The sequence below is a fragment of the Nomascus leucogenys genome, chromosome 1a (assembly GCF_006542625.1).
Source record: "Nomascus leucogenys isolate Asia chromosome 1a, Asia_NLE_v1, whole genome shotgun sequence".
Taxonomy (NCBI): Eukaryota; Metazoa; Chordata; class Mammalia; order Primates; family Hylobatidae; genus Nomascus; species Nomascus leucogenys.
Window position 1 is genome coordinate 88,627,076 of NC_044381.1, and position 27,316 is coordinate 88,654,391.

The window sequence follows — 27,316 nt, forward strand, 5'->3', positions numbered from 1 at the left end:
TAGCGACATGTCTGTTTTAACTTTGTCACTGTTAACAGTGGTTACTGGCATTCCAATACTTTTTCCTAATGGGGATAGTGTTGTTTTGATTTGTATGCCTTTGATGCTTATTATACTGAGAACAGTAGATGGGCCTTTTCTTGTGCTTGTGTTCTGTCAAAGAATTTTTCTTAGTTCAACATATTCTTTCTTTAAAACTTGTTTTAACTGCAGTGATGCCAGAAAGTTTCAAAAAGACAGTTCCTCACTTTTTCTTGGCAGCAGATCTGGTGTTAGAAGGTAATAACACATAGTGAAATCATGATTTATTTAAAGTAGAAATTTTGATTTCTACAACAAAAATCTTGATTTTTAACCACCATAAATTTCCTATAGTAATCCCAAGGGATGCTGTAAAAAGAATAAGGGGGGGGGGGTAGGGGTGGGAGTGGAAGAGGTGGACAACTTCCTGAAAGAGAACATACCCCAATGCAATCTTGAAGGAGCAGTAAGAGTCAGAGGAGTAAAGAGTGGATAAGAAAACAGGAGGAGGAAGGAAGAGAATTGTATGGAGTTGTGTTCCAGCAGAAGTTACCACTTGGCTTCACCTGAAGTCTCGTGAGAACCCGGTGCATTCAAGAAATTTTAACTGGTTTCCTTTCCCTTTGACTGGAGCTCAGGGTTCAGGGAGCATGGTGGGAAGAGTGTGGAGAGATTGGGCTGTTAATTAGGGAGATTTATCTTGCACTTAGGAAATTCTGACATTGCAAAAACAGAGAGGCTCTCTCCTTGAGGATTTAAGTGAAAGAGGCTGAGACTCTTGTGCTCATATGCACCTTATAAACAGTCTTGAATAGGCAAAGTGATCAGTTTTTAAAATAAGCATTATTGCAGACACACAAGACTATGTTTTAAGATCAAACTTACTATTCTAGTTAGAGGATTTATTTTACTTCATCACAAAAATGAAAAGTTTGGCAAAAAAAAAAAAAAAGGACTTCCTGCCACAAGGTTTTATCTTTGAACACTTTATTGGTTTGCATTTTGATTTTTTTCTAGTTAATAAGAGTTTAAATGATCAAGTTAATACATTTGTGAGGAAAATCTCACTTAGAAATCAGATTTTTAAGTTTAGGGGATTAGATTAAAAATAATTTTATTTGAAAGTTAGGCATAAAATGTATGTATATTTGTGTGTTTAAAAACATGTGTCCATAGTTTTTAAAAAAAAAACTGGAAGGATGTGGTGTGCGTTAAAGAAAGATACTTTGTTTGCTCCTGCTTTCATTTCTGTTGACAAATTGCCAGAATTATTTGTATAGGGCTTCTATTTTCGGAACCATGATATAAATAAAGGATTCAAAATGTTTCCAATATGAAGCATTTCATCCAGCGTTTTTACGTCAGCTTTGAATGGGAGGAGGTCCTTTGCTGCTTCTGAGCATAAGCGGATTCTTTGGCTCTTAATCATCCACCCCTTTGCCTTTCTTTTTCTGGCTCTGTAAATACTTAAGTTGCTTTGGAACTGACTGTCCCTTGCGCTGGATCCTTTCTCTCCTCTGCCGTTATCATTCAGTGTCTTACTGACTGTGCCCCCAGCCCACACACAGTGCCTGGAAGAATATGTGTACTATGAGGAGTGACTATCATTGGGCTTGGGATTGGGACATGTTGAAGAAGATGTATACTTTTCACTTTTTCTGTACTATTTCAGTTATTAAAATTTTCAGTAAGCATATAACGGGGTTCAAAAATGACTTTGGAAAAGGGCAAAGGAGAGACTTGTGTGGGGAGAAAAATTATTTGAGGGTGAAAGATAAAAATTATTTTGACCATCATTAATTTGATGGTAATTGTTTTAAATTTCTGGTTTCAATTGTCTCTCCCTTTAATGCTGTATTAACCACACTGCCTTCCATTGTCCTGTGAAAATGTGTTTATTTGCTAGGATTTTAAATAGTTGATTCTCTTGTGGATTAGTTTATCTTTTAGTTACTTCATTGTGACAGTGTCTTATCCAGTTCTGTGTCACTTCTTGTTAATCTTTTAAGAGATTTGCTTCTTTTTATGGTTGTTTTTCATGCTCCTTTGATGAGTGGATTGGGGGGAGAAGGTCAAACCCACTATTTTTCATTCATTACTGTTGTGAAGGCTCTTTAAGAGAGAAAGATGAAGCTGAAACCTGTATTAAATTTTGCTAATGTGGACTTGTTTTTGGCATTTCTCCTTCAATACAGATACGTGTGAAATAACCATGATTACATTTTAGATTACAATAGAAGTTCTGATAATTTATCAGTTAATTTCCATTCTATTTTAGCTGAAAGCACGTAACTTGTATTTCTAGTGATTACATTTCAAGGGTACTAAGCTTAGGTGCTTTCAGGATAAGGATTGGACAGATCTTTTCCTCAAGAGCCTGAAAGTCTCACTGGGGAGAGAAGGCTGAACCACAGGTAGACTGAATCTTGAAATTTCAGTAAGTAGCAGAAAGGGAAGCATTTTTAGAAAGGAGAGTGCCCTGGTACAAGGAACATGGCTTAGGGATCAGACTCTTGAGCAGTGACCCAGTCTCGTCTAAGCTGCTGGGTCTTCATGTACAAACTGCAGTAGATAATAGCTCTTTAAAGATTGCTTTAGCGAGTTAGTGAGATAATGAGCAGTGCCTGATGCATACATAACTGGTTACAATGGATGGAAACAGATTATTGAACAAGCATGCTGTGAAAGGACAGCATGGTGCAACAGGCAGGGTAAGAGTTGGGGAATGAGGAAATCTGGATGTAAACCTGGACTTGCCCCTTGCTATTTAATCCTAGGTGGACTTACAGTTTCTGGCTACTACAGGTGGAAAATGATGGGCTCGGACAAGGTATTCTTTATAATTTACAGTTTTAAATTGTCAATATTGAATTCTTCATGCAGGCTGAGTCACTTGGTAGAGCTTTATGAAGAGGGCACAGTGGTTTGTCTAGGGCAAGCCTGTTTCCTTCTGTTAATATAAGAAGGAAGCAGTTTGTGGGCAGGTGCCAGTTACTCTTGAATTCCAGGCCTAAAATCCAGGCCTAAATCAGAAAATAATGGCATGGGCCAGGTGCAGTGGCTCATGCCTGTAATCCCAGACTTTGGGAGGCTAAGGCAGGTGGATCACGAGGTCAGGAGATTGAGACCAGCCCGGCCAACATGGTGAAACCCTGTCTCTACTAAAAATATAAAAATTAGCCAGGTGTGGTGGTGAGCGCCTGTAGTCCCAGCCACTCGGGTGGCTGAGGCAGCAGAATCGCTTGAACCCCGGAGGCGGAGGTTGCAGTGAGCCGAGATCGTGCCATTGCACTCCAGCCTGGGTGACAGAGCAAAAAAGAAGAAAAAGAAAATAATGGCATGGCAGTTGAGGAGCCACTGAAGGTTCTCAAAGTGACATGACTACCATAGCATTTTTAAAAAGTTAAAGTTAATTATCAATAAATACTTTTTCTCTCACTGTATCCATTTCCACAGGATGTAGAAATTCATGCCTGGGTTGGACTGCAGAAGTGGTACACAGGCTATAAGGGAGCCTTTTTTTCTTTTATAATATATTTTCAAAGTAGTTTTTCTGCCATAAAATTTGTAACCACTAGCCCAGTATTGAGAGAGAGCCCGCTATATAGTGAGCACATTTTTTTTTTTTTGGAGACAAATCTGACTCTGTCGCCCAGGCTGGAGTACAGCGGTGCGATCTTGGCTCACTGCAACCTCTGCCTCCCGTGTTTAAATGATTCTCCTGCCTCAACCTCCCAAGTAGCTGGGATTACAGGCACATAACACCACACCCAGCTAATTTTTGTATTCTTTTGGTAGGGGGGGGGTTTCACCATGTTGGCCAGGCTGGTCTTGAACTCCTGATCTCAGGTGATCCGCCCGCCTTGGCCTCCCAAAGTGCTGGGATTACAGGTGTGAGCTATTGCGCCCAGTCGCACTTTGTGTTATACACAATTTGCTTAACTTTATGACTTGTTGGGCATGTCTTTTTTTTTGAAACGGTCTTGCTCTGTCACCCAGGCTGGAGTGCAGTGGTTCGATGGCAGCTAATTCCAGCCTCAACCCCCTGAGCTGAAGCAGCCCTCCCACCTCAGCCTCCTGAATAGCTGGGACCACAGGCACACACCACCACGCTTGGCTAATTTTTTTTATTTTTTATTTTTCTGAGACGGAGTCTTGCTCTGGCACCCAGGCTGGAAGTGCAGTGGTGCAATCTTGCCTCACTGCAGCCTCTGCCTCCCGGATTCAGCCAGTTCTCCTACCTCAGCCTCCCAAGTAGCTCGGATTACAGGCACATGCTATCATGCCTGGCTAATTTTTGTAGTTTTAGTAGAGATGGGGTTTCACCATGTGGTCCAGGCTGATCTTGAACTCCTGACCTCATGATCTGCCCACCTTGGCCTCCCAAAGTGCTGAGATTACAGGCATGAGCCACTGCTCCTGGACTTTTTTTTATTTTTTAGTAGAGACAAGGTCTTGCTTTGTTGTCCATGCTGGTCTCAAACTCCTGAGCTCAAGTGATCCTCCCTCCTCAGCCTCCCAAAGTGCTGGGATTACAGTTTTGAGCCGATGCACCTGGCCTGACCACTCCTTTACTTCTCTATGCTCTTTCTTCATTCATAAAATGGAGATACAGTTAACCCTTGAATAATGCAGCGATTGTAGCACCAAAACTCCCACCCTGCATGCCGTTGAATATTTGAGTATAACTTTTGATTCCCCCAGAACTTGACTGATAGCCTACTGTTGACCAGGAGCCTTACTGATAACATGAACAGTGAATGAACACATAGTTTGTATGTTACATGTATTATATAGTGTGTTCTTACAGTATGTAAACTAATGAAGAGAAAATGTTATTAAGAAAATCATCAGGAAGTTACATTTGCAGTACTTTACTGTATTTGTCAGTACTGTAAATTTACTTCATCTGTCTGACGTGGCAGGCAACTGCAGCTGCAGACTTCAGTCCATGGTACAGATCAAACAATCCAACTCTTCCTTATAAAATCCTGACTTTGCTTCTTGGGAGCACTTTTAGCATGAAGTTTGTCAGAGAGAGGAACTGCTCACCTGGAGAGGATTATTTTTTAATCAGAGAATTGTAATACTTGAGCTCACCACAATAGCAGCAAGATATGGCTGTGAAATTATTTTAAGAGTACAGTATGTATTACAATTAATTGTATGCAGTTATGATTGAATATTACATCTTTACATTTGTTTACATTTCTCTCAGCTGCAGACCGCACCGTTTATGACCTTTCTGTGCGTAAGTTGTGATACATTTTAGCTCCTTAAGTAGATTTATGTATTTTCTATGGTAGTAAATGATAAAATAGACTAATATCTTACATGTATTTTCTGCATTCATGACATTCCTAACTTTCTATCGATTTTTTTCTGTATGTCTAGACTATGTAGTTTTTTCAAATTGTCACAATTCTCCAAAATATTTTTTAGTGTATTTATTGAAAAAAAATCTACAGAAAAGTGGCTGTCCCTGTTCAAACCTGTGTTGTTCAAGGGTCAGCTGTACTCCTGGGGTGCTGGTGAGGACTGAAGGAAAGGAATGAGCATGTGTGAGAAAATCAAATGGGTGACAGAGTCCTGCTGTCTTAGATCCCTTGAGGGAGAGAGGTTATGCTCAGAGATAACGGTACAGTCAGACAGACACAGGAACCATCTGCAGTCTGTATTTAAGGACATGCTAAGACAATGTGGAGTTATTTTAATTTTTTTCTTTTACGTTCTAGGTTCTTGGGTGGTATTTCAAAATCTGCTAAGGGAAATGTGCTTACTGTTGATATCAATCATGATTAATAATAGTTTGGATATTATGTTCACCCATTGTTCTTATGCTCCTTTCTACTTTTCTCCTAAGCTAAATTTAAACGTGTTTTTTCAAGTGCAGTTTCTTAAATTCTTTTTGGAACATAAATATTCAAATAAGAAAACTGCGCTATCCTTAATAAGGCCATTTGTGGTGTTCCTTCCTACTGAGCCCCCTCCCGTTTCCTACATGCTTGTCTTCTTTTTCCAGTTAGATAATAGAGACTTGAGGGTAGAGATGGCCCCCTGTGTCACTGACAGTGACTGTCTCAAATCGCCAATGTTAGCAGCCTGAAAATTTGTCTTAGAGATGCAGATTCTCTGCTGTGTTTTTTACAGAGTTCATTATATGTGGATCAAAGGCAATTTTCATGGCTTATCTAATGTAAATCTGACTTCATCACTTTCTCTTCTGCCCTCAAAGAAGAAAATCAGTACTACCAGGTTCTTCTTCCCCAGTATGCGATTCCTTGAGCCATTGGTACCACGTAGCACTTTAGTAAAGCTCTCCAGGGTGTTGGTGTGAGTCCACATAGAGACATTCTTCAGATTTAGCCTCAATCCTGCAGAAGGAGGACTGTGAAAAGGACAGAATATACATAGGAAAGTAGATGCTTCCCAGGAAAGGGGAACTAATGATGGCAACCTGTGCTCTGTGTAGGTACCCTCATCTAATTTTCCTAGGTCACTATAGTCTTGGGAGGGGACGAGGTGAAGGCTGCTGGGCACAAGGGAACTTTTATGTCAATATTAAATGTAAGGAAAGCATCTGTAAATGAGGAAATACAAGCAATTGTGTTAATCATCTATGTGAAATAATTACTCAAATCCTACAAATACTGCTAATCTTATAATCTTTCATACTCTCTATACAGCCTTCTTTGATTTCATTTTAATTAGGGGATTTAGCACAAGAACGTCTTACAGGAAGGACCTGACATCTGTTGGATTGTTACTTTTTTGGTGATTTGAATGGTTGGAGGTTTAACAAAGTATAGTGTCTTAGAATTAGTATTTAAACGTGTGGTCATCATACTGCATTCCCAGATCATATTTTATATTTTTAGCAACAGAAAGATGGCTTTTTTCTCATAAGTTTTGTTTCTGATTATGAAGGTGACGCGTGTTCATTTCAGAAAATAAAAAATATAGACAAATAAAAAAACAGAAATTACTCATAATCAAAAGACAAACATTGTCAATCCTTTGATGAACTTACTTTGCCCTTTTAATCTGTCTGCCTGCCTGCCTGCCTATCTATCTATAACATATCAAAATTCGTAATGTATTTTCAGTTTCTTTTTTATCCTGTATTCTTCTGAAATATGGGCCTGTTTGTCCCCAGTTATGTTCAATAGGATGCATGATATAAAATGTTTGATTTTTTTTTTTTAAGTGAGTCCATGGTCAAATCAGTTAAGAAATTTCTTAGTTTAATAAAATTAGTGGCGGTGGTGTTTTCTGCTTTTTAATAAAAATAATGAGAACTCACTGTGTTACCCAGGCTGGTCTCGAACTCCTGGGCTTAAGAAACCCTCCCACCTTAGCCTCCCAAAGTGTTGGGATTACAGGCGTGAGTCCACTGTGGCTGCAGATTTCTTGGAGGCTTTAATAGACCAACATATATCGAGATGTCCTAAGCAAGGTGATATACAGTGTATTACTGCCTTATTTAATTATAGAATGCTTTTTTGTGGGTTACTTGAATTTGAGCATTGTTTGGGAAAATGGACAAGCACTTACCCCATGTGCTGGATATTTACTGGTTGTCCCAGGGCATCTATTTCTCACATTCCTCTTTCCCCAGATATATTTGGTAATAAGTTGTTTAATACCAGATTTGATTTTGATAATCAGTTGTTCAATTTACAGTATTGGGTGAATAAGTTTTTTTAATGTATTTTAAATGTATGATAGTTGTATTTTATCATACAATTATTATGATAAAAACACTCATTTACTTCTTCGGTCTCAACTGGTCTCTTGCTATCCTGATGGCAGGCATGGAAACTCTCAGTGCCCCCAGTGAGTTAGTGAGCTTTTGGCTTGTTTTCCTTTAAAGTGTTATTATAACTTACCACACCTCAAACACTATTTTCCTCTAATATTTCTGTTTCACTTTTACCTTTCTACTTACTACCTTTTACTCCTTTTGCCCTTCCTACTTTAAGCTGTTCCAGCTTAGGTCTTTGGTATTTTATTATGTGCTTATTGCATGAGATTAGTCATATTTAAATGCAAGAGATAAACATTGACATGTACTTCTGTTCTCCTTTATTTTGCCACCTGTTGAATCGATTTACTGCTTCCCAATTATTCCACCATGAGTTGAGTGCCCTGGCTTACTCCTGTAATCTCAGCACTTTGGTAGGATCCCTTGAACCCAGGAGTTAAAAATCAGCCTGGGCAGCATAGCAATACCCTATTTCTACAAAAAATTTTAAAAATTAACCAAGCATGGTGAGGCATGCTTGTAGTCCTAGCTACTCAAGAGGCCTAGGTGGGAGGATCACTTGAGCCTGGGAGTTCAAGGCTGCAGTGAGCCATGATCATACAACTGAACACCAGCCTGGGTGACAGAGCAAGACCCTGTCTCAAATAATAATAATAATAATAATTAATATTCCACCATGTAACTTGTTCCAGCATTCTTTATTCTATCATTCTTCTGCCCTCAAGCTTTCTGCCAAACTTTTGTATTCTTTCCTTCACCTTCAGCTATACAAACTATATTCAAGCTTAACAAAACCTTAGAAGCGTAACCTTCTTCACTGAACGTTTTTAGCGAGGCGGGCAAGTGGGAGGGAAATGTGATTTTCACTTTTGAGCCTTCCTCTGTCCAAACAGGCACATTTTAAGTTGCTTTCTTATCTCTAAATTCAAGTACAGCTTTATCATGTCACATGTTTTGTATCTATAACTTTTGTATTCACTTTGTTAATTTTACCAAAAGTTTTTTTGACTCGACTTTGTTTCCATCAGTGTTGTCTCTTTCAGAGAGTGAACATTAGGAGAGCAGGAACTAGATTTATCAACTGTTTTTCCCAACTCTTCCTGCTTTTTGTTGAAGGGAGAATACAGAAAGGAAAGGGGGTAGAAATTCCATTCTAAAAAGTTTTACGCTGATTCATAGATCTTAAATTATCCATGACATTGCGTTAAGATGAGTTTCAGGCTAACTTGAAAGACGGAACCTTCCCTTCTGTCTGAGATGCGACTTTTATGTAATGTGAGTGGAATTCAGGAAAGCCAAGAAGGGATGTAAAGAAAATAGTTTGCCTTATTTGATTATCTTAGCTCATCTAATATTCAAGTACTGTGAAGTTATATTTCTGTTTTTAAATAGTGTTCTATTACATTCTGAAGTAAGAATATTTACAGACATTCTAAGTCTGTGTACACAAGTTCAAAAACTATTTCTATTTTTGTTTGTTTGTTTGTTTAAGAGCCTGGGTATTACCATGTTACCTGGGCTGATCTCAAATTCTTGGGCTCAGGCCATCCTCCTGCCTTGGCCTTCTAAAGTGCTGGGATTACAGGCACAAGCCACTGTGCTGGGCCTGGAAATTTTCATAAATACTTCTGTAGTGTATATCTCTGGATTATTGGGGCATTTGAATAGTTATTCATCAGCACAGTTCCTTCTACTGCCCTGAAACATTGAGAGCTGGCATTGTATTTTAGGCTATACCAGTTAAAGAATCTGAGAAGATCTTATTTTGGAATGTGGAAGTATTTTATGAGGAATGCTACATCTTTCTGGTGACCCTACCATATTGCACTGTAATTCTTTCACAACAGGAACTGTAGTGTTCCCCCAACCCCACCCCCTTCCCACATCTTCTTCTTGTAACCTTTAAACTGCTCTTTATGCCCTTGGCACGATGTTGTTTCTTTCATTCTATTCCTTGAATTACTCTGCTCCCTTCCCTACTGCTTAATTATTTCTTGAAAAAAAAATTTTTTTCTTTATCTGCTTGTTGGTTATTTCATTGTAAAATAGATAAATAAAGAAGATATCAAATGAGCACCTACCTCTATTTTATCTGGAGTTTAGTGGAGAAGATCATGACCAGAGATTTGGAGGTAACAGCATAGAGATGATATTTAAAGCTGCAGGCATCTACAGTATCACCAGACAGAGTACTGGTTGCCATGCAGATTTCCAGCCAGTAACTTAATTATTCTGCCTTTGTTCAGCTGCACAGACAAATGTGATCGAGCCCAATCAACACTCTGCTTTCCACAGTGATATTATTACTCCAGTGGACCCAAGCTTCTGTCTCATCCTAATACACTCAGTGCTCACATGCATCTTGATAGAAATATCCTTTATACCCCTTTCCAGAAATATGAAAAATGGCAAGAGAGATAAACCATACACACCACCCTGCGATCACTAGCTTTTCAATGGACCCCAACTAAAGACTGAGTAGTGGGCAGAAAGAGGCAAGAGAAAATGAAGAAGCACATGGTTATCACAGAGGTCCAGAAAAGAGAGGTTCAGGATGGAGGATGGGTTCAGGAGTGCAGATGCTTCACAGAGCCAGAATGACAAGGGATTTTTAGCATTTAGGAGATCCCATAAGAGGTTCTGCTTTCAGCATTCTCAGGGGCTTGATATTCTAAATGGCTGACCTACTGTGGTACAACTAGTCCCAGCAGGAGATAGTTCCTGTTATTAAAGAGCTTACAATCAAAATGGAAAGTGTATAGGAAGGAGGCATGACCCATGCATTCCCCCGTCATCTTCTTACTTGTCTGTGTCTCTCCACTACACCTGGAGCTTTCCTTGAAAGCTCATACATGGTGGATGCATGGTCCATGCTCGGAAGACACTACAGAAACATAGGGGGTGATTTAGAAGAGAGGAGGAGGCATTTCTTCTGGAAGAATGGTGGGTTAGGTTGTGAGAGATCTTGAGTGATGAAAAGACTTTCAACTAGTTGAATTGAACTCATTGAACTAAACTATGGGCACTCTAGATGGAATTAGTATTCTAGCTACATGGATCTACCATAGACTTAGATAGTATCTAGAGCTGTAAAATTAAACATGTAATAAGGAAAATTTTTATATAGCCTGCTCTTTCAACAGATGGAGGTGACATGCTGTGAATTCGTATTGCTCTTCTGTTTAATTCTATTGCTTTTTACCATATTGGTACTTAGGCAGGTTTGCTGATATTTAAGAGAGTTGCTAATCATTGTCAACATAAGTTTGCTGTTTCAGTCAACCCTAAGGAATAGATGTGAAGGTATTATTGATCTGTCATCATATGATACACATTGATGGACAGCATTATTTTTGACTGGTAGTTTAATAAGTGCAAAGCATGTATATTTCCATATATGCTAGTCAGTGCCCAAAGTTTATATTGTACCCCAAAGGGATTTGATGCTATAAATAAGAATGAGAAAAGGTAGGGAGGGAGGAAGGGAGGGAGGGAGATGGAAAATGAGAGGGAGAAAAAAAATACATAGAAAGGAAGGTCCTTATGACTGAAAAAAAATCTGTTATTTAACATAATTGCCCATCTCCAACCTCATCAGTTTTTACAAGCCATTAAAACCTGGCTTCTCTCTCTCCCATGTGCTTATTTATATTTTGAAATGAAAAGAAAACATTGAGTCGTTGTTATATAATGTAATGGGAGTCTTGAAATTTCTTTTGAATTGGTAAGACATTTTTGTATTTAAAAATAAGATTTTATAAACTCATTAAAAATATTGGAAGTATATGAGATGGTTTGAAAGAGAAATACTGATGGTGGAGACTGAGCATTTCCAAGTCCGGTTTATTTCTTGTATTTTACTGCCAGCTTTTAGTTTCCTCCTCTAATGGAAATAACTTCACATATCCTAGGAAAGACAGCTCTGCAGTAAAGTATTTTCTAAGGCACATGAAATGTGGCAAGAGTTTTTATCATGGTGGGATTGGTGTGTTGTCCTTTTAGAGAATGAATGTTTGGGGAATGAAAGATGATTTATTTGGATTTCTGTGAGGTTGTGAGAAATGTTGAAAGCATCTAATTTTTATAAGAATCTACTTAGAAGTATTATTTATGCTATGTAGAGTATTCATTGAAATAATCACCTTTTTGGGAGACGTTGAACAGGTGTTTGCATTTTGGTTCAGTTGATCGATTTTCCTTCCATTTTATGAGAATCACTTCTTGAACATTTGCCGTGGCCATACATGCTGTCGTTTGATATCCTTGGAAGCAACAGTTAGCATGTTTTGTCACTTGAAGGGTTATCATTGAAAGAGGAACATGTAAAGTTCTGGAATGTAAAGGGAATAATAGCAGTCTGACAGCAGAGGTATCTAGAAAGCTCAAAAGCCAGGTTTAATTAGGTAGCAGTGAAAAACTATTATCCCTTTTACAAAAGATGGTGAAGAGGAGTACTAGTGAAAACAATTGGCATTTATCTGAATGGCTCCCCAGACCCAGCCAGCACGAGCCCAGCCAGAGCTCGTCTGGCCCTGCATTCTGCAGGCAGCATGCATTTTTTTTTTTTTTTTAAACACCCCTACATGTTCCAGCCTTTAAATAGCAGCGAGTCTTCTAAAATGATGCTGTGTGCTGCAAGAGAAATGAAAGCGCCTGCCTTGGAGGCAGGAAGCCGACTAGGGAGATGCTTAATTATCGTGGAAGTAAGTGCTTGTTACCATTGAGTGGAGAGTGCAGCAAGTGCGGGTCATCCTCGGGTGTCAGAGCCGTGATTTATAGACAATGCCGCCCTGTCAGCTCAGTGCTGGTTCAGCAGCATCTTTCCAAACATGTATTTGGCAAGAATTTAAAGGCCACCTCTTGTGTAATTTGTGGAGTCTTGGAAAAGGAGCCTCTGCCTTTCTTTTCAGAATGTACGCAACCATGCAGAATTTTGTACTCAGAATCTGTGTCTCCTGCCTCCTGCCTGACATGCCCATGAGGAAGTTCGTTTCCATGCCCGTCACCTGGAAGGATGCTAGCAGTTCTCTGTAATCTGTTGGGGATATGGAGAGGGCCACCCAGAGCTGTGTTTTGTTTCTGCCATCTTCATAAATTAGCACTGATGGGGTGGAGTAGGTTGTACTGCATAAGGAAATGCAGGCATTTTGTTCATTAGTGAGATACTTCTAGCTTTTAAGAGTACAAGAAACTAAGGAGAGCTTGGGAAGAGGTGGTGGTGAATGCTGGATTCATTCTGCAATATCCTCGTCTCGGTAAGTAATAAAGTAGAGGAAAATACAAAAGAGTGCTAATGGATATAATGGCTCCGGGAAAACCCTTTTTATTTATTTTTTCCTGCTGTATTTGTTTTTGCCAACTATGTTAAGCCTTTGTAAGGAAACAAAAAACATGTATTGATTTTGGAATAGAGGAGTTAAAAAGTGATTGTTGCAGCATATTCAGTAAAGTCATTTTTCAGTTTTTACTTTTGTCAAAAAACTGTGTTGCTCTAATTATCTTATTCACTTGGTTACATCTCAAACTTCTGGTCATCACAGTAGCTCATGATGTTCTACATTTTTAGAGGTCATTGGAGCAAAAGTCTGTACTTTGGGTAGGAGCCATGATATCCAGAACAAGATGTACCCCTTCCCCTGCCGCCCATTTTATGAGACAGTTCAATTAAGATGAAGTCTTAATAGCCTTTTTTTTTTTTTAGAATATAAATTATGGATTTTATCAAATGGTTTTTACTTTCTTCCTTTCTTTCAAACCTGCTTTACTGAAAATATGGATTGTGGAACTGTGAATCCTAATCCATTATTGAGTCTTTTATTTTCATGTGTCTGGTTTTGACAAGTGCATGTTTGTTTTTAGATGTATTTATCTGCTAATTCAAATTATCCTTTTCTCTTTTAGAGAAAGCATGGGATTATGGCAACCACAGAATATCAATAATACAAGTTCCATTCAGTTTTTTCTGAAAGAAAGCCCTCTGTTAAAGTGAAGCAAAGAAACTGTTGTGGATTATAACGTTTAGAAGTTCCAAATTTTCAGTGCTTTACAAATAAAGCATCAGTTAACCTTTTAAATGAAAAAGATTAAGATCTCATGCAACTGTTGTATTTTCTGGAAGCCATTCTCCAAAAGGGAAGTGCACATTTAAAACACAGATATGATGGTCCTTGCTGCAGGGATTTAAGTCTACTTGCTTTTACATCATGACCAGCTTAAAACGGTCACAGACAGAAAGGCCTCTTGCCACTGACAGGGCCTCTGTTGTTGGCACAGACGGCACCCCCAAAGTCCACACTGATGATTTCTACATGCGGCGCTTCCGGTCCCAAAATGGCAGCTTAGGATCATCAGTTATGGCTCCTGTAGGACCCCCCCGAAGTGAAGGTTCTCACCATATAACCTCAACCCCCGGAGTCCCAAAGATGGGGGTAAGGGCAAGGATTGCAGATTGGCCCCCAAGAAAGGAAAACATAAAAGAATCTAGCCGTTCAAGCCAGGAAATAGAAACCTCAAGTTGCCTTGATAGCCTGTCCTCCAAAAGCAGTCCTGTGAGTCAGGGAAGTTCTGTTAGCCTCAATTCCAATGACTCAGCCATGCTGAAAAGCATACAGAACACGCTGAAAAACAAGACAAGACCTTCGGAGAACATGGACTCCAGATTTCTCATGCCTGAAGCCTACCCCAGCTCCCCCAGAAAAGCTCTTCGCAGAATACGCCAGCGAAGCAACAGTGATATCACCATAAGTGAACTTGATGTGGATAGCTTTGATGAATGTATCTCACCTACATACAAGACTGGACCATCACTGCACAGGGAATATGGTAGCACATCTTCAATTGATAAACAGGGAACGTCCGGAGAAAGCTTTTTTGATTTGTTAAAGGGCTACAAAGATGACAAATCTGATCGAGGTCCAACTCCAACCAAGCTCAGTGACTTTCTCATTACTGGTGGTGGCAAGGGTTCTGGTTTCTCTTTGGATGTTATAGACGGGCCTATCTCACAGAGAGAGAACCTCAGGCTTTTTAAGGAAAGGGAAAAACCACTCAAGCGACGTTCAAAATCTGAAACTGGAGACTCATCTATTTTTCGTAAATTGCGTAATGCCAAAGGTGAAGAACTTGGGAAGTCATCAGATCTTGAAGACAACCGATCAGAAGACTCTGTCAGGCCCTGGACATGTCCAAAGTGCTTTGCCCACTATGATGTCCAGAGTATATTATTTGATTTGAATGAGGCAATTATGAACAGGCACAATGTTATTAAGAGGAGGAACACCACCACTGGCGCTTCCGCAGCTGCCGTGGCATCCTTGGTCTCTGGACCTCTGTCTCATTCAGCCAGTTTTAGCTCCCCAATGGGCAGCACAGAGGACCTGAATTCCAAAGGAAGCCTCAGCATGGACCAGGGAGATGATAAAAGCAATGAGCTTGTAATGAGCTGTCCGTATTTTCGGAATGAGATAGGTGGAGAAGGGGAGAGGAAAATCAGCCTTTCGAAATCAAATTCTGGCTCCTTTAGTGGATGTGAAAGTGCCTCCTTTGAGTCTACCCTTAGTTCCCATTGCACAAATGCAGGAGTGGCAGTACTTGAAGTGCCCAAGGAGAACTTGGTGTTGCACCTAGATAGAGTGAAAAGATACATCGTGGAACACGTAGATCTGGGTGCATACTATTACAGAAAATTTTTCTACCAGAAGGGTAAGTAGAGATCCTTTATTTCATTTTCTTTTGCCGTACTTTCTGAAGAAAAGTACTGTATATTAAGATATTTATTAGTAATGTGACATAAGATTTGCATGTCTTCTTTATCTTTCTTGATGGTAAAATAGCTAAATAACCATTTGCTCAATTATTTCTTTTTACATTTTTTGAGTTACTTTCTCCTTTCAGATATATAAATTTCTTGTATGTTAAATAGTACTTTTATAAATAAAAAGCCCCTTTGACTTAGCGGTTGAAATTGTAGTCTTTGTTGTATAGTAGATTTGCTGTGTCACCTTTAGGGATAAATGTACCAAGTTGAAAATATTTGAAATATAGCTATTTTTTAAGGATTGCAAAACAGTTTTGATGCTACTTTCTTTTTTTAACACTTTCACAGTTAAGTACAGGAACCATTTCTTTGCTGCTTCAATGTTGTCATCAGTAGGTGGGAATTATAATATATTCCTATCCATTTACAGGAAGTATTGTGAAAACAAATTACATTATTTGACAAAAGTCACAGAGCCAATAAGTCTCAGTGTCTTTGAGTAGAAAAAAATCAAATCTAGTTCTTTGAGTAGAAAAGGCACTGAAGAGAGAAGTACCTTTGGCATAAGGGCCACTTCCTTTCTGATCTTTTCTTTGAGTGGGAGAGTAAAAAAAATATATATATATATATATGTGTATATATATATACACACACACACACATATATATATATATATATACACTTATATATTTGAGATTATACTTTATACACAGTTTTATCTCATACTTTTAGGAAAGACCATTGTGATTTACTGAAAAGTAAGTAGTATAAGTGAACTCTTACAAGCTTTTTGAGCAGCGTTAATTAAGGAATGAGTTTAAGTCATCCAGGTAGGCAAACGAGGAAACAGGATGCTCATCCACGAAGGACATACCTCTGTGTTCCATTAGCTTGATCAGTCATCTCTGTAGCCAAGTGAATAGGCCTGTGGCGAGAGGCTCCCTCTCTGCAAACTACTCCCGCAGTGTTTTGATTTCCAGTGTTTTGGGGTTTTGAATGGTATTTAAAATTATTCTTCTGAGTGAAGTTTAGTTTCAAATATAGTACTCATAGCTTTATAACAATTGCTTTAGAGTAAAGCATATCTTAATATTATTACATGATAGATCCCATTCCAGAAGGCTTGTTGACGGAAACAATCTTGCCTCGTGACTAAATATCCATGTCTCATTCCTACATATCTATAGCATGGGTCTTGGAATCAATATTGTATTGCATACCCTGATGTCACTTTTAAACATTTATCTTCTCAGAATAATTTTCTGAAGTTTATATTTTAGAAATTACGTCTCTATTACACTGTCCTTTAAGGTACAAGGTTTCTCATTCTTGCCAACTTGGCATTTGGGGGTGAGATGATTCTTCGTTGGGGTGGGGTGGAGTGGGGGGCTGTCCTGTGTATTGTAGGATGTAGGATGCTTAGCAGCATCCCTGGCTTCCACACTATTAATGCCAGTAGGTTTTCCTCCTCCCTCTAGTTGTGACGGCCTACAATGTCTTCAGGCATTGCCAAATGTCTCTTAGGAGGTAAACTAACTCCTAGCTGAGAACCCCTGCTGTACTGTACCTGTGCAAATTTTCTGCAGGTGTGTCTGAGCTGTCCATAGGTGGAGGCAAAATGGCCTCCACCCAAAACTGACACTGAAACATATCAGTTATAATCTAATTTATGTAATAATGGGTACTTTTTTCCTATTAGGCAGTATAATAACATTATTATAATAATGAACATTTTGGGTACTTACTCTGTACCAGGCACTGTACTAGGCATTTGCTATGCCACATTTTCTCATTTCAATCTCTTGATGCCCAGGAAGGTAGGTTCTATTGTTAACCTTCTTTTCCAGTTGAGAAAACTGGGGCTTAAGTGATAGGCTCTCATGGAGCTGGTAAATGTTGGAGCCAGGCTGTCTGAACAGAGTCATGTTCTTAATCACTGTTCTCTGATCTCTGCTGGGTTAAAGAGATGGAGATTCTTAAAGTATTTTATCTTTCAAAAGTCTGGAATAAAAATGTAAATGCCTAGATTCCAGATTAATCCTGTTTGTTCATAATAACCTCATAAATCTAATAGCCACTAATCCAGTAGTTACTAATTTGAAGCATGGAAAATACCCTCTTACCCAGCATAATTGGAACCAGTGAATTGAAAATATCAACTCAAGCAGGGAATTGTTAAAAAGTATACATTCAAACTGTTTTATTATCATTAACACATATAAGAATATGTTTGCCAAACTCTTGTGAGGCCAAGGGCTTTTCTTTGACAATGATTCTACTCTTTTAAATTCTTCATTGTGTTAATAGGCTAAACCATAAGAATAAAAACATAGAGACTAACAACATAATCTGAGTACAAAATCTTAGATTTCATAATTTTTTTCTCATTTTTTCGTAGCTGTCCTGCCCACATTTAATCCAACAGCTTTCTTTTTAATGACTTGCCTTTATTAAGTTTGTATAAAGCCTTAGTTTTTAACAGGAACAACGTTTATCTTTTGTACTCATATTTCATCAGCTTTCATAATTAAATTTCATAATTAAAATAGCAAGTCAGTTGGTATAAACAGCCCACTCTTTGTCAGCATGAGGTCCAGCTGGTGGGAACAGAAAGTATGTATGGCACTAGGGATCACCCACTAGACTGCTAATGCCACTGGGTATTCGTCAGCATGGTTTGCAGGGAAATGATGAGCAGTGGTTAATCCAGGAACTTGTTCAGTGGAAGTCAGTTACACAGAGCGCCTACTGTAAGAGCTTTTCTTGGGCCACACAACTTAGAATTTTCAAGTCAGACAGGCAATTTGTTACAGTATGATAATATGCCACAAATAGTGGCTCTGGATAACAAAATTTGGAGCAGAAATTAAGCTCTGTATAAACTGTACGTTTTAAAAATTGTTATTTATACTTTTATATAGTATAAAACATATCTAAACAAACAACTCTGTCTTATAATAGACAACTTTGATTCACTGAAATTAGCAGACTAACTCATTTTTCCTAATCAGAACCTTAAAGCAAGTCTTCTTGTTGAAGGAGTACCTCAGTGTCAGATGTAATTTATCCTCTAGCACCAAGGTGTGGCACTGCTGACCTGGCTTTGACTCAGCCTCTTATCACTGGGTAGTTTCCATTTGGCTGCCTAATGCATTCCTGACTTCACTGTGGCTAAGTCTCAGGCGGGGAGGGGGTCGAGGGGGAGTACTTTACCAAAGTATGCTATACAGCTGATATTATATGTAAAAATTAATCATATTTGGCTGATGAAGCTATAATCACTTTTTATTGTTATGTTGTTTTTATAAACATTATTTTACAAATTTAGACTTCAGAGGATATTTTACTCCAACATAGAAGCCAGGTCCATTGCTGGAAAAATGCTGGATCAATAGAGGAATCCCATTGTTTGTATTTAGTAAAATAAGCAACATGCCATCGATGCTTTTCTTTCCAGTCCTTTCTCATGCGCACTTCTCTATGCCATTTTGCTAGTGAGTCTATGTTTATGCTGAGACCTAGGATTAAATGACAGAAATAATATAGCTAACATTCATCGTGTTACTTCTTTGTACTTTATTGAGTTCCTCACTTAATGCCCATTGGACCCCAAGGTGGATCTGTCCTGGTGATAGAAGTCCAAGTGATACAGCCACATCCTCCGTAGGGAGGCACAGACTAGGCAGTAGGGCTGCATTCAGATTAACCTGAATTACTTATCTTCCTTTGAGTATGTATATGTTCTGTTTGTTTGTTTATTTATTTATTTATTTAGTTTTTGAGACAGAGTCTTGCTCTGTCACCTAGGCTGGAGTGCAGTGGCACAATCTCGGCTCACTGCAATCTTTGCCTCCTGGATTCAAGCGATTCTCGTGCCTCAGCCTCCTAGGTAGCTGGGATCACAGGTATGCAGCATTGTGCCCAGCTAATTTTTGTATTTTTAGTAGAGATGGGGTTTCACCATGTTGGCAGCACTGGTCTCAAACTCCTGGCCTTAAGTGATCTGCCTGCCTCGGTCTCCCAAAGTGCTGGTATTACAAGCGTGAGCCACCACGCCTGGCCTTGTGTTTTCATTTATATAGTCACCATGATCAGAGTGCTAAGGAAATTTATAAGTGGAAAATACTAAGTTATAGAATAATTACAATGTTGCCTATATCCTGCATAGCTTGTTGAGGAGGAGACCCTTTCCAAGCCATTACTCATCTTGGTTTCTGTGGCCCCACAGGACTTCAATTTTGCACCGAGTGTATAGTTGTCTATGAAGTATGTTCTCCTTGAATCCTATACAGAGGAATGCATTAATGAAGACAGAGGAGCCCATGGGCTCTTGGCAGTGGCATTTGTTGCTCCACTGATCAATAGTGTTGATAGGCTTATCTTCATGGTAGGTGGAGTGTTACTCTCAAAGTCAAGTCACTGAAGACGCTGTGATAGGGAAGGGCCTCCCTCTACTGCACACTGCCCAGGAGAAACACAATATCTGGTCTGAAGCGCACCTAAGAATATTTTCCCATTCCTTAAAAGAAGGGAGACTAATGCTTATGCACCTAAATATTCTTTGGATAACTGTAAGCCACCGGATTTGATTGTTCTTACTGTTCACCTTCCTCCTCCTCCTCCTCCATTCCAAAACACATACAAATCAGGTTGAACAGTGATTGAGGAGACAAAGCACATTTCAGTTGCTGTTTTCTGTCTTTACCTCTCACCCTCTTGTAATCAGCCATCTTTAACGTAGTTTCTTTAGAATACCACACTTACCTTGATTTGTGCTAAAGTTACAGCTTTAGCACTCTCATATACTCTCAATTTTGCTATCAAGAGCTGTTCTTCAAGTTCCAGTCTGTCAAATAAGCATCATTAAATAGCTGTTATAAATTTTAGTGGATTTTTTTAGTGCATATAGAACATCAGGGAATATGATTAGCTGAGTATATTTCTAAAAATATGTGCTTATTTTGTTTATTCAGTTTTTTTTGCTTTTTAAAAAATCCTTCTGCTATGTAAATACTAGGCTTGAGGAAAGTACCATAGAATGCCTTACAATTCAGTGTTCTTTAAGTATAATTATTCTACATCTGGTTTTTTGATGTGGACAGTTTCAGATTTCAGATAAATGGTAAACTCCAAGGTCAATAAGTCTGTTCTGCTGAACCATGTTGTGTTCTATGCTGTTGAATTTAGCAGTTATTTTCTGCCAAAATGAATTGAATGGTGAAAGTTTTTATACATATATAATAATTAATTGTTTTAATGCCCTTGCCTTTCATTTTTTTATTGAAGTACTTTTCAATGTAGTTTCATTTTTAAACACTCTATTTATATATAATCTATGTAATTCATTTGAAGGTAGCTATGTATTCCCTCACAGGGGGATTTGAGGCACTAAATGCCTTCCTGAGAAGCTAATCTAGGAGTGTGTTTTGCTGCTGTCCTTTTATCTGCTCAGGGCTTCCAGAAGCAAGAAAGCTAGTAGGTATTGTGGTTTTGTGTGTTTGCTCCTTGGAAAGCAGAGGTCCTCTCTTTTCTTCACTGTGATCTCGAAGTCCCAGTGTGGCTCAGCCGCAAGTGTGGCTCAACTACACCCTGATCTGGAAGGCTTTCACAGTGCCTGAGCCTCTCAAGCCAGAGGTTTTTGGAAGCTGCTTAAAAGGGCGTGGGCTTCAACTGCTCCTACATGTGTTTTATTTTGAAATCAAGATAGGCCATCAAAGACCACACTAGTTCAACACTTGACTTTATTAAAGGTCATCTTTTTAAGAGCCAGTTATATAAAAGCAGAGTTTGTTTTGCAGTAAAGCTGGTGATGAAGACATTTTCATTGTGTCATTCATCAGCCCCTTTAGAAAGTTCATGTGAAAAATTTATTTTAGAATTTGATGCCAGAAGTTGAAACCGGTAGCTACCAAATGCCTGCCTTTCTGATGATAGGTGTTTTGTGTGTGTGTTTTGTTTCACTGTATCTCTTGTTTTACTTCAACTCCCAGTACCAAATTTGATGCTCAACTATACAACTTTGATTATTAACACATCTGCTTCCACTTTCATCTTTTATTTTCTTATTCTGTTTCATTAGCATGATTTATATATATCCTGTATCATTAATGACCTCAATTCTTTTTGGAAAAAGATGATTAGCCTACATTTATATCCAAATAAAACGCCTCTGTCCCCGGGCTTTCTCCTTAGTTCCGGCTGCATTTCTCACCAGCTGTTAATCTGCCTCTACCCAGATGGCTATCTCATTGGCATCTGTAACCTATGTGCAGAGAGATTTGGAGTTCACCATTTTTCTCCCCTCCTCATCATTGCTCTCCTTCTGTAAATTAAAGCTTCTTTGATGCCTGCTTTATCTTCATTGTGTTCAACCTACAATCTCTAGTCTACCTTCAAATTGTATGTAACTTCTGTTCCTTATGTCCCATTCCCAATTCTTTATATAACTTCAGGGCCTCATGCTTCTTACCCAAATTCTAGGTTTCTTAGTCCTTTTATAGTCTACCCTACTCAAAATCTAACCTCTTGTCTTTGCCAGATAGTCCTTTATTTAATCATGTAACAAACATGTGGGTCATCTGAGAGGCAGATGCTGAGACTATACAGGACTGCAAGTGGTTAGGGGCTTGGATGAGAGTAACTTAGGTCTGTGAAAGATAATTTCGCAGAGAAAGCCTTCAGTCCTTCAAAGGAAAGAGACAAAGGAAGATTAGGCAGGGAGAGCCTCAGACCATGATGCAGATCTGACAAAGTGTCAGCCAATGCAAAGGGTCAAAAATGAGCATTAGAGAAGCATTACTAGAGCATTACTCCTTGTTCGGGAGTAATAGCCAGGTCCTGTTACCCCAGCATGCTCAGCTGTTGACTAGGGGCTGCCCAGGAAGAGTGTGGCCCAGCTCAAAAATTGTAGTAGATTTTAAGGCACTGCATCCAGAGACTTTTAATTAATCCGATTTCTTGTGACCAAACTGGTTGCAGGTTCTTTCTAGAAGGGAAATCAGAGTGTTGCACCAACATACAAAAATGCATTATCCAATTTACTATTGTCAAGAGTACCTTCATGTTTTTTAAAGTAGTTTTAAAAATTAAAATAACTGCACATTTATTCACTCATCAATTTGTTCGGTCATTCAAATAATATTTAGCATCTATTTTGTGCCAGATACAGTGTCTGGAGGAGAACAAATAGAGATACACCTCTGCCTTCATGGTATTTATAGCCTCCAATTAGTGCAGTTAAGATGAATAGGAAGCTATTAAATGGAGGTTTTTTAAGAATTCTTCTACAATCTCTTTGCTTCCTCTGTTGGAACTCTGTTTTGATGGGTGGTGAACCCCTGGACTTATCTTCCCTTTTTTTTTCTTTTGTAATTTCAATTTCTTTTTATTTTTTGTTCTTTACTCATCAATTTCATCTTATGGCAAGCAGTTGCTATGTAGCTCTGTATGTTCTATTAGTCCTTTCGGTGAATTTTATTTTTAGCAGTCATATTTTTAATCCCCCAATAACTCGTTTTTTTTTGTTTTTAGACAGGGTCTTCCACTGTCACAGGCTGGAGTGCAGTGGCGTGATTATGGCTCACTGCAGCCTCAAAGTCCTGGGCTCAAGGGATCCTCCCACCTCAGCCTCCTCAACAGCTGGGATCACAAGCGTGCATCAACACGCCTGGCTAATTATTTTAGATTTTTTTTTTTTTTTTTTTTTTTTGTAGAGATGTGGTGTCACCATGTCACCCAGGCTGGACTCAAACTCCTGGGCTCAAGCAGTCCTCCCACCTCAGCCTCCCAAAGTGCTGAGATTATAGACGTGAGCCACTGTGCCCACCTTTTAGTATCTTTCATAATCGTTTTTTGTTATATAACCTCCGCTCCCATTTCTCTATTGGTATTAATTAAAATTTTTTTCTAAGTTCTTTTTCTTGAATAACCTGTATCTTCCTGTTTGTATATTTTACTTTTCTTACTTTTCTTGTTTTTTCTTCCTCATGCTGTTAGTTGTACGGTGATCTTTATCACATTTATGAATAAAGGCCGAGGTGGCTTAATGTAAATGGCTTGGGTTCCCCTGTAGCTCCCCAGCTGATCTCTTCTTACATAGGAGAAGTAGTGTAACCTTTCTATAGGAAGGTGTCCCTGTAGAGTAAGGGAGCAATGAGCAGGCTGCAGGATAGAAACCCACAGTTGTGTCAAAATTAGAAGGGCTTTATCATGTTCCACTCCTGCATGGAGCTGAGTTTCCTTCCCCTGCCCCAGGGTATGCACTGGAATAGGTTACTCTTCCTTTCCTCTCTTTCCTACCTGACAGGCTCCTGCCTGTCCTCCAGGGTTATGCAACCCTCTGAACCCCTCTCCTGCAAGGTTTAGATGCTCTCCCACCACTGACCTGACCCGCCCTAGCACCTCTTGTTCTGCATGATGATTTCTGTGCTGCATTAATTCACAGCTAGCCTAAGCATGCTTTGAAGGCAAGGGCCACGGAACAGGTCAGGTTTTACAAATGAATGAATGTTTGTTGCTGAGCAAGGTCTAAAAATTGAGTTGAGGAGTCAATGTGTCTTGTATTCATAGCATCAGGAAGAAAAAGGTAGAGGAAGCCATCTGTGTATATGGCCTTGTGTTATACTCCAGACACTGAATAATATGTTGCAGTTCCTCTTCCTCTCTTTTCAGGAAATTAGATTACAGACAGGTCTGTGTGTGGTCATGGTGGTTTTGTGGAAGTTTACCAAGACCACCAATTGATCCCCACAGGCACAAAACGCCATCACAGAGGCTGATTTTTACTATTGTAAACTTTACTGGACACAACTGATGGAAGCTAAAATCAGTGAATGACTGTTTAAGGAGAAATGGGAGGAGAAGCAGGATTTGCATGATCTCCAGGTATCTCCCTTAAGACATTTGTAAACTACAGGAGGAAAGATAATAACTCTACAGTGGAGAAACCTGGCAGACACAGCCTTACCTAAGTGAATCAAGGTTGATATGAACCTCAGGATGCACTGAGAAGGACACATCATTTCTGTAGTCCTCTTGTCCAAGAGGCACAACCCCAGCCCAATCACTTGAAACTACTAGACAAACCCAAATTGAGAGATAAATACCCTTCAAAGCTGTCAAGGTCATGGAAGACAAGTAGACTAAGGAACTCTTAGAATCTATAGGGGATTAAAAGGACGTAACAACAAAATGCAGCATGGGATTCTGAATGGGATTGGGGGGATTCCACATAGTGGAAACCCTGGCGAAATTTGAGTAAGAACTTTAGTTAATGATATTGCACTAATGTTAATTTCCCAGTTTTATTTGCGAGGGAGGATATCCATCACCTTGTGTATCATTTCTATGTGTTGGGGGCATTTCAAGGCCTCTCTTCTAGCTATTTTGAAATATACCAGTAGATCATTGCTAATAACTGTAGTCACTCTAGTGTGCTATTGAGCATTAGAACTTTTATTGTCTAACTATGTTTGTACTCATTAACCACCCTGTCTTCATCCTTCCCCACTTCCACCTACACACCCTTCCTGGTCTCTGATATCTATTGTTACACTCTCTACCTCCATGAGATCAAGTTTTTTAGCTCCCACATATGCCTGAAAACATGCAATATTTGTCTTTATGTGCCTGGCTTATTTCACTTAACATAATGATCTCCAGTTCCATCCATCCATGTTGCTGCAAATGACATGATTTCATTCTTTTTTTTTTTTTTTTGAGATGGAGTTTTGCACTTGTCTTCCAGGCTGGAGTGCAATGGCACGATTTCGGCTCACTGCAACCTCTGCCTCCCAGGTTCAAGTGATTCTCCCACCTCAGCCTCCCGAGTAGCTGTTATTACAGGCATGCGCCACCATGCCTGGCTAATTTTGTATTTTTAGTAGAGATGGGGTTTCTCCATGTTGATCAGGCTGGTCTGAAACTCCCGACCTCAAGTGATCCACCCGCCTCGGCCTCCCAAAGTGCTGAGATTACAGGCATGAGCCACCACACTCGGCGATTTCATTCTTTTTTTTTTTTAATCACCAAATAATGTTCTGTTGTGTATACATACCACATTTTCATCATTCATTCATTGATGGATCTGTAGGTTGATTCCATATCTTTGCTATTGCAAATAGTTTTGCAAGAAACGTTTGAGTGTATGTATCCTTTTGATATGTTGATTTATTTTCCTTTGGATAAATACTCAGTAGTAATTGCTGGACTGTGGTAATTCTGTTTTTAGTTTTTTTCATACTGTTTTCCATAGTGGCTGTATTAACCCATCAACAGTATATGAGTTCCCTTTTCTCTGCATCTTCACCAACATCTGTTGTCTTTTTGTCTTTTTAATAATGCCTATTCTAACTGGGATGATTATCTCATTGTGGTTTTGCTTTGCATTCCTCTGATAATTAGTGATGTTGAGCATTTTCTTATATACCTATTGGCCATTTGTGTGTATTCTTTTCAGAAGTGTTTATTCATACTTGTTTTAATAGGATTATTTGTTTTTTGTTTTTGTTTTACTGTTGAGTTCCTTGCATATTCTGGATATTAGTCCCTTGTCAGATGAAGAATTTGGAAATATTTTACCCCATTAAACTCGTGGTTTCTTCACTCTTTTGATTGTTTCTTTTGCTATACAAAAGCTTTTTACTTTAGTATAGTCCCATATGTCTATTCTTGTTTTCATTGCCTGTGCTTTTCAGGTCTTAGCCATAAAGTCTTTGCCTAAACCAGTGTCCTGGAGCATTTCTCCTTTGCCTTCTTCTAGTAGCTTTATAGTTTCAGGTCATGTGTTTATTTTGTCTTTAATCCATTTTGAGTTGGTTTTGTATATAGTGAGAGACAGGAGTGTAGAATTTTCCCAGCACCATTTATTGAAGAGGGTGTCCTTTCCCCATTGTGTGTTCTTGACACCCTTGTCAAAAATTAGTTGGCTGTAAATGTATGAATTTTTCTGTATTCTGGATTCTGTTCCATTGGTCTTTGTGTCTGTTTTTAGACCGATGCCATGCTGTTTTGATTACTATAGCATTGTAATATGTTTTAAAGTCAGGTAATATGATGTTTCCAGCTTCGTTCTTTTTGCTCTGGATTGTTTTGTCTGTTCTGCCTCTTTTTTGGTTCCATATGAATTCTAGGATGTTTTTTCTATTTCTGCAAAGAATGACATTGGTATTTTGAATGAGGATTTGTACTGAATCTGTAAAATGTTGTCATTTTAATGATGAAATTCTTCCAGTCCATGGGCATGGGACATGTTTGTTTGTGTATTCTTCAATTTCGTTCAACAGTGTTTCATAGTTTTCCTTATAGAGATCTTTTACAACTTTGGTTTAATTTATTCCTAGGTATTTTTCTTTTCTTTTTTTTGTTTTCGTTTTTGTTTCTGTTGTAGATGGGATTGCCTTCTTGATTTCTTTCTCAACTAATTCGTTATTGGTGTAGAGGAACACTACTGAATTTTGTGTTGATGATGATTTTGTATAATGCAACTTTATTGAATTTAATGATCCAGATCTAAGATTTTTTTTTGGTGCAGACTTAAGTTTTTTCTAGATATAAGATTATATTTTCAGTATAGAGGGACAGTTAGACTTCATCTCTTCTGATTTAGATGCCTTTTCTTTCTTTTACCTGATTGCTCCAGCTTGAACTTCCAATACTGTATTGGAGTGGTGAAAGTAGATATCCTTGTCTTGTTCCAATTCTTAGAGGAAAGGATTTCAGCTTTTCCCCCTTCATTGTGATGTTAGCTGTGGGTTGGTCATATATGCCCTTTATGA

General features: G+C 38.8%; 1 protein-coding gene across 11 annotated transcripts in view; it reads left to right on the forward strand.

Moving 5' to 3' along the window:
* SIPA1L1 (signal induced proliferation associated 1 like 1) overlaps positions 1 to 27,316 on the forward strand; it is a 433,967-nt gene that overhangs the window by 259,547 nt on the left and 147,104 nt on the right. For 9 of the 11 annotated variants that reach the window (XM_030812823.1, XM_030812861.1, XM_030812855.1 and 6 more), the window contains one exon: positions 13,688 to 15,487. In XM_030812823.1, the coding sequence (XP_030668683.1) occupies positions 13,990 to 15,487 (1,498 nt within the window). In that variant the 5' untranslated portion in view covers positions 13,688 to 13,989. Of the gene's footprint in view, positions 1 to 12,397; positions 13,042 to 13,687; positions 15,488 to 27,316 lie in introns of those variants that run through there. The other 2 variants (XM_030812862.1, XM_030812840.1) reach the window with 1 other exon arrangement.